The sequence below is a fragment of the Mizuhopecten yessoensis genome, unplaced genomic scaffold (genome assembly GCF_002113885.1).
Source record: "Mizuhopecten yessoensis strain PY_sf001 unplaced genomic scaffold, ASM211388v2 scaffold9895, whole genome shotgun sequence".
Classification (NCBI taxonomy): Eukaryota; Metazoa; Mollusca; class Bivalvia; order Pectinida; family Pectinidae; genus Mizuhopecten; species Mizuhopecten yessoensis.
This window is the reverse complement of record NW_018408276.1, coordinates 207,584-215,949: the sequence shown is the minus strand read 5'-3', so window position 1 is coordinate 215,949 and position 8,366 is coordinate 207,584. Positions and strand designations below refer to the sequence as shown.

At 37.4% G+C, this 8,366-nt stretch overlaps 1 protein-coding gene across 1 annotated transcript; it reads right to left on the bottom strand.

The window, feature by feature from the left end:
• Window positions 1-285: 285 nt before the first annotated feature.
• On the bottom strand, window positions 286-7,308 carry LOC110458989 (mu-type opioid receptor-like). Its single transcript, XM_021511006.1, has 2 exons — window positions 5,874-7,308; window positions 286-1,339 (listed from the first exon to the last, which is right to left on the bottom strand). Exons 1-2 carry the CDS (start codon window positions 6,950-6,952, stop codon window positions 1,264-1,266), a joined length of 1,155 nt encoding a protein of 384 aa, XP_021366681.1. The 5' UTR covers window positions 6,953-7,308; the 3' UTR covers window positions 286-1,263.
• Window positions 7,309-8,366: the final 1,058 nt, after the last annotated feature.

Genomic DNA, 8,366 nt, shown 5'->3' with positions numbered 1-8,366 from the left:
ATTTTATATTCCAGGAGTACTAAACGTTACTGCATGCTTTAACCACATTAGGTTTATTTCAACTCCTCTTTTATCATTTTTGAACAAGTAAGTTAAGGGATTAGGAATCCCAGTAAAGATTCTTTACAGCTAAAATAGTAGTCAGATAATCTTCTAGAGGGAAACGTAAGCCTGCATTTAGAAATACCTTAGGCTTTTGTACCGTAACACATGCATTATTTTATAGAAAAAATAGAGCAACAAAACTTTGGTGTCATAAACAAAATTCTCCTGACTAAGTAATTATATAAAATATGAAGGTATTTATTTTGGCTACGGATGAGTTTATGATTTGAAGCTCCTGGTATATACTATAGCATTCCATACTTACTGTACATATCACTCAGGCGCTTACTGCAGTACGCCTCTATTTGGTGGGCTGAACATTTTACGATTTTAAACCGGTAATTTTATTTCACGTTGCATTACTCACTACCGTGATTCAATTGTCTGTTTTATATTGACAATTAGTTGTAGGGCCTTGATCAGTCTCAAATGTTACAATCCTCAAGACAACAGCTGTAGTCAGAATCGTCCAAAATTACGCCTAAATCGCATTGACTAACTTCAGTTAAATACATTAAAACAACAACGTCATCTTTAAATATCCTGAACCACCTCCTAGGGAATCTTACCACCTCCTGGGGAATCTTACCGATCTCCTCAAGGTTTCTTAAGGTCAGTTAACCGTGAGTTTACGGTATGCTAGCTAATCCGAAAACAGTTACTTGGCTACCACCTATCAGTACAATAATGTGTTGGACAAGTTTGATCACAATCACTTTTCTAAATGTTTCTCAATGAATAGCAATTTTTGATACAAGAAGTCGCTGTTCTGTAGATTATTTTGCTGTTAGCGCCCACATGTTTGGTGTCCCACTTTACACAATTTACTGATGTGTCCTTCGTAAAGTGTGTTTCGATACTCCGCTTAATTTGGCAAAACATTTCTAGCTATAGATGGGTCACCAGTCTTAAAGTTAACACGCAAATGAGAATGATGTCACTTGACCTCCAGTCTCGACACACATATCGTGTCGAAAATACGTGGTTAATTGTGCACGCGTCGTCATAGTGATGAAGACCCTCAATCCTATGTCTTTTGAAAGTGACCCATATCACATAATTATCTCCTTAGAAGTTCCGTAGAGATGGGTTCAAACGAGTCACCCATAGTGACGGTCTATAAGCTGTGGTCTCGGCCGTGATGGTGTGATGACGTCATCACGTGTCCCCGGTACCTGATCGGAGATGATAGTCGGTACTGGTAGACGGGTCAGAGGAAGGGACAGAGTGGAATCTGAAATCGTCAAACAGTAACAAAACGTAATGGAATGATTTCTACCGAAACCTGATGATCCAAATATCACTTAAATACAATATAAACAAGTTTGATACCATCAATGTTATAGCATGAATAAGAAATGTGATCTATATAAACTTACATAATTATAACGGGTATGAATCTGTGACCTATATAAACTTATTTATAACGGGTATGAATCTGTGACCTATATAAACTTATTTATAACGGGTATGAATCTGTGGCCTATATAAACTTATGTATAATGGGTATATATCTGTGACTTGTATAAACTATGTGTATATTGGGTATGTATCTATGACTTATATAATTTTTTATATAACGGATATGAATCTGACCATTATAAACGTATGTATAACGGCTGTGTATCTGTGACCTGTATAAATGTATGTATAACGGCTGTGTATCTATGACTTATATAATTTTATATATAACGGATATGAATCTGACCATTATAAACGTATGTATAACGGCTGTGTATCTGAGACCTGTATAAACGTATGTGTAACGGCTGTGTATCGGTGACATGTATAAACGTATGTATAACTGCTGTGTATCTGTGACCTGTATAAATATATGTATAACGGCTGTGTATCTATGACCTGTATAAACGTATATATAACGGCTGTGTATCTGTGACCTGCATACACGTATGTATAACGGCTGTGTATTTGTGACCTGTATAAACGTATGTATACCGGGTATGTATCTGTGACCTGTATACACGTATTCATAACGGCTGTGTATCTGTGACCTGTAGAAACGTATGTATAACGGGTATGTATCTGTGACCTGTCTAAGCGTATGTATAACGGCTGTATATTGGTAACCTGTGTACAATTATATACAACGGGTATGTATCGGTTATCTATATAAACTTATTTATAACGGGTATGAATCTGTGTCCTATATAAACTTATTTATAACGGGTATGAATCTGTGGCCTATATAAACTTATGTATAATGGGTATATATCTGTGACTTGTATAAACTATGTGTATATTGGGTATGTATCTATGACTTATATAATTTTTTATATAACGGATATGAATCTGACCATTATAAACGTATGTATATCGGCTGTGTATCTGTGCCCTGTATAAACGTATGTGTAACGGCTGTGTATCGGTGACCTGTATAAACGTATGTATACCGGGTATGTATCTGTGACCTGTATACACGTATTCATAACGGCTGTGTATCTGTGACCTGTAGAAACGTATGTATAACGGGTATGTATCTGTGACCTGTCTAAGCGTATGTATAACGGCTGTATATTGGTAACCTGTGTACAATTATATACAACGGGTATGTATCGGTTATCTATATAAACTTATTTATAACGGGTATGAATCTGTGTCCTATATAAACTTATTTATAACGGGTATGAATCTGTGGCCTATATAAACTTATGTATAATGGGTATATATCTGTGACTTGTATAAACTATGTGTATATTGGGTATGTATCTATGACTTATATAATTTTCTATATAACGGATATGAATCTGACCATTATAAACGTATGTATATCGGCTGTGTATCTGTGCCCTGTATAAACGTATGTATAACGGCTGTTTATCTGTGACCTGTATAAACGTATGTTTAACGGCTGTGTATCTGTGACCTGTATACTAAACTTATGTATAATGGGTATATATCTGTGACTTGTATAAACTATGTGTATATTGGGTATGTATCTATGACTTATATAATTTTCTATATAACGGATATGAATCTGACCATTATAAACGTATGTATGACGGCTGGGTATCTGTGACCTGTATACACGTATGCATAACGGCTGTGTATCTATGACTTATATACTTTTATATATAACGGATATGAATCTGACCATTATAAACGTATGTATATCGGCTGTGTATCTGTGCCCTGTATAAACGTATGTGTAACGGCTGTGTATCGGTGACCTGTATAAACGTATGTATACCGGGTATGTATCTGTGACCTGTATAAACGTATGTATAACGGCTGTATATTGGTAACCTGTATACAATTATATACAACGGGTATGTATCGGTAATCTATATAAACTTATTTATAACGGGTAGATATCTGTGACTTGAATAAACTGATTTATAACGGGTATGAATCTGTGACATATATAAACTGACGTATAACGGTTTTGAATTTGTGATCTGTATCAACTTATATATAACGAGTATGAATCTGTGACCTGTATGTATATGTATAACGGGTATAGATATGTGACCTGTATGTAGATGTATAACGGGTGTAGATATGTGACCTGTGTGTATATGTATAACGGGTATAGATATGTGACCTGTATGTAGATGTATAACGGGTATAGATATGTGACCCGTAATTATATGTATAACGGATATATATGTGACCTGTATGTATATGTATAACGGGTTTAGATATGTGACCTGTATGTATGTGTAAAACGGGTATGGATATGTGACCTGTATGTATATGTAAAACGGGTATGGATATGTGACCTGTATCTATATGTATAACGGGTTTAGATATGTGACCTGTATGTATATGTATAACGGTTATGGATATGTGACCTGTGTGTATATGTATAACCGGTATAGATATGTGAAACGGGTATAGATATGTATAACGGGTATAGATATGTATAACGGGTATAGATATGCATAACGGGTATAGATATGTGACCTGTATGTATATAAATAACGGGTATAGATATGAGACATGTGTGTATATGTATAACGGGTATAGATATGTGACCTGTGTGTATATGTATAACCGGTATAGATATGTGAAACGGGTATAGATATGTGACCTCTGTGTATATGTATAACCGGTATAGATATGTGAAACGGGTATAGATATGTGACCTCTGTGTATATGTATAACGGGTATGGATATGTGACCTGTGTGTATATGTATAACGGGTATAGATATGTGACCTGTATGTATATGTATAACGGGTATAGATATGTGACCTGTATGTATATGTATAACGGGTATAGATATGTGACCTGTATGTATATGTATAACGGGTATAGATATGTGACCTGTATGTATATGTATAACGGGTATAGATATGTGACCTGTATGTATATGTATAACGGGTATAGATATGTGACCTGTATGTATATGTATAACGGGTATAGATATGTGACCTGTATGTATATGTATAACGGGTATAGATATGTGACCTGTATGTATATGTATAACGGGTATAGATATGTGACCTGTATGTATATGTATAACGGGTATAGATATGTGACCTGTATGTATATGTATAACGGGTATAGATATGTGACCTGTATGTATATGTATAACGGGTATAGATATGTGACCTGTATGTATATGTATAACGGGTATAGATATGTGACCTGTATGTATATGTATAACGGGTATAGATATGTGACCTGTATGTATATGTATAACGGGTATAGATATGTGACCTGTATGTATATGTATAACGGGTATAGATATGTGACCTGTATGTATATGTATAACGGGTATAGATATGTGACCTGTATGTATATGTATAACGGGTATAGATATGTGACCTGTATGTATATGTATAACGGGTATAGATATGTGACCTGTATGTATATGTATAACGGGTATAGATATGTGACCTGTATGTATATGTATAACGGGTATAGATATGTGACCTGTATGTATATGTATAACGGGTATAGATATGTGACCTGTATGTATATGTATAACGGGTATAGATATGTGACCTGTATGTATATGTATAACGGGTATAGATATGTGACCTGTATGTATATGTATAACGGGTATAGATATGTGACCTGTATGTATATGTATAACGGGTATAGATATGTGACCTGTATGTATATGTATAACGGGTATAGATATGTGACCTGTATGTATATGTATAACGGGTATAGATATGTGACCTGTATGTATATGTATAACGGGTATAGATATGTGACCTGTATGTATATGTATAACGGGTATAGATATGTGACCTGTATCTATATGTATAACGGGTTTAGATATGTGACCTGTGTAAACTTATTGAGAACTGTTACAGTATGCATCTTTGACATGTGTAAAAATAGTAGTTTGATTTATTTACTGATAACTTTTTATTTGAGATTACTTGAAGAATAAGACACAGACACAGACGACGCCCACTCGAGACAGTTAAACCCATTCCCCCAGAGAGAACATATGCTATATGTGGTCATTGTTTGATTATAATACTTTCACTCATAAAATTGGATTTTAGTCAATGTATCATGTCTATGTATATATTATACTGTATACGTGCATTAGCTTTATACGGCGTTATAAGATTTAAAATGTAATATATAATGCATGGTGCTGTCATCGGGCAGTAAGCTCCTTGCTGTAAATAAATAACAGAGACAGGGCGTTTAAACTACAAAATCTTTCGAAAATACCTCTAAATAACTTTCTGGCACTAATGCTATTAGTCAATAAAATAAAGGTTAAAATAATCAACATAGAACTTGTATTATATAGCCAGTAGCCAGGAGGTGTGAACTTACATTCTTTCCACTCCTTTCCCGATCTTTCCCAGCTCGGTCCTAAACCGTTGATTAGTGGCCGTATAGAAATAAAAGTTGATGGCGAAGTGTGTGAACTGGAGCAGATATACGATGGCGTTGGCCAGATCCAGAGACTGCTCGACGTCAGGACTGGCACATGGCCGAACGTACGAATCTACTATAAAGTAAATACAGATCGGCAGACTGGCAGCAACGAAGTAGAAACTAGTAAACACCAGCATCCTCGTCATCTTGGAGGCAGGCTGCTGTCCCTTCCGCGACATTCTGTTGCTTCCATCAGATCCAGTGGAGAGTCGTTTGTTACATTTGAGTTTTTTAATCTGTCGTATAATTAACAGATTGAGGACAGTCATGATAATCCCTGGTAGGATCACTAGCACCACCAAGTCTATGTAAGTAAATATAAACTCCTCGAACGCTAGGATCTCCTTTGTTAGCGAGTCACAGCCTCCGTCCTTGATTCCATTGGTGAAGAAGTAGTGGAAGTCCAGAGCCGCTAGAACGACGCCGAGGATTCCGAGTATAATTAAACTGTTGTTTATTGTCACCAGCTTCTGTACGGCAATAAATCGATTGTCCAACAGAACGGTTTTCACAAACCTGACGCATGTAACTTGGACTAAAATCCATGACGACATATGCATGGAGAAATAAATCAAGAATAGATGGAACTTGCAACTGAATCCAGAAACGTCTCGTATGTCAACATCGAATGTGGCTCGAATCCAGTAGCGGGTCGGACCGACACACAGCACAGTGATATCGACAAAGGCCAGCACAAACAGCAGGGAAAGTGTAGCGTTCTTGTAAAACTTCAAACGTATCAGAACATACAAATTCAAAATGTTTCCGAATACCCCAATGAAAAAAATAAAAGGTGAAATTATCGCCCACAAACAAGAGTCAGCTGAAGAGCATGCAGAGTAGGAGTCGGAAACCTCAGGTATTACCGTCGTGATGTTTATTCCGAACGGCATCATGTTTGCTGATGATATGTCTGCTTCCAATGGTAACGTGCCTGTAGTCAAGGCTATCGTTGAATTCTCCATGCTGGTCATCCTCTTTTGAAGTAAAGCGTTAATACACTGGTCGACCAGTGTCACTGACACAGGACGTACCACTCCGTATACACGACAGCGGACCTGGAGTGTGAGGCGACAGACGCTGCACGTGTATAAATGTGGCCAGTTTACCACATACACAAGTTTGTATGTACCCAATGCAGGCTTCAATGACAGGAAGTGGCGAATCTGTGTCCTCTCAAAAGTACACAAACAAGTTCATGTATATGTAGACGTTTCGCGCCAGTCAGTTAACCTTGATTTTATTATTTCTGTTAATATCCATAAACCCAGCTACGGCAACGGCAGCTATCGACTGTATACTCTATGTCTGTGTGAATCTTTGGCGTTTGACGACAAGTTCACTTCAAAAACACAAATCTACTACTGTAAGTGTGTTTATGTTTGTACCTCTCAAACTGAATACGGAGGCATTCCCTCAGTTTGGTATAATGTTTAGATGTGTATAGGGTAAAAAAAAAAGGTACACTCATAATCAGCATATAAATAATCATTGGCTTCATACCGCACGAAGAAATAGAACATTTCTCGATGAGGTTAGGATATCGACCGCACCACTTACTAATAGCCTTTGTCTCGATACTTTGTGCTGTACGTTTGGCCGTCAGCAGTCGACACCTGTTACGGAAGTCTAGATGTTCGGATCAAATCGTTGACTATTGAGACAACTGCGACCGTTACACACCTTTGTATGGAGAAGTAGACAAGTTGATATCCAGGAAGGGTATTATAACGATAGGAAAGTTGAACGCTTCTCGCTTATTGACAGTTGCGTAGTAAGTCATCCCGATTGTAAGTAGGGATCGAAAATAAGAGGCTGAAGTAGTGTCTTGATTTCACGTTCAGGCGGGTATATACGATCTATGAGGTCAATAACTTTCTTGTTATTTTAGAAACAACACATTGCTGACATCTGATAACGGACTCGAATTGATGAGTGCTTTGTGTTCTTCGTTTGGGTTATGGTAATTTCTTTAATAATTTCAGCCTGTTATAAAAAAAAACGTCGGCCAGGAAAATGATCCCAGTGTGTTCCTAAGGGAACGCCAACAATCTACTGGGCAGGGTTGGCACCAGCATTCTACTGGGCAGGGTTGGCGCCAACATTCTACTGGGCAGGGTTGGCGCCAACATTATACTGGACAGGGTTGTCGCCAACATTCTACTCGACAGGGTTGGCGCCCACATTCTACTGGGCAGAGTTGGCGCCAACATTATACTGGACAGGGTTGGGGCCAACAATCTACTGGGCAGGGGTGGCGCCACACTCAACAAAGGCAGCGTTAACCAGGATCTCACGATCGTGCTCAGTATATTTATCTCGACCATTGTGTTAGATTCTGTATTTTACGAAATATGCTCCAAACTTGCCTACAATCATTTGCGTATA

Coding starts and splice junctions, on each gene's coding strand:
- LOC110458989 (XM_021511006.1), bottom strand. CDS start 6,952: ATGACCAGCATGGAGAATTCAACGATAGCCTTGACTACAGGCACGTTA. Junction 1,340..5,873: donor GGGAAAGGAGTGGAAAGAAT/GTAAGTTCACAC, acceptor TGACGATTTCAG/ATTCCACTCTGTCCCTTCCT.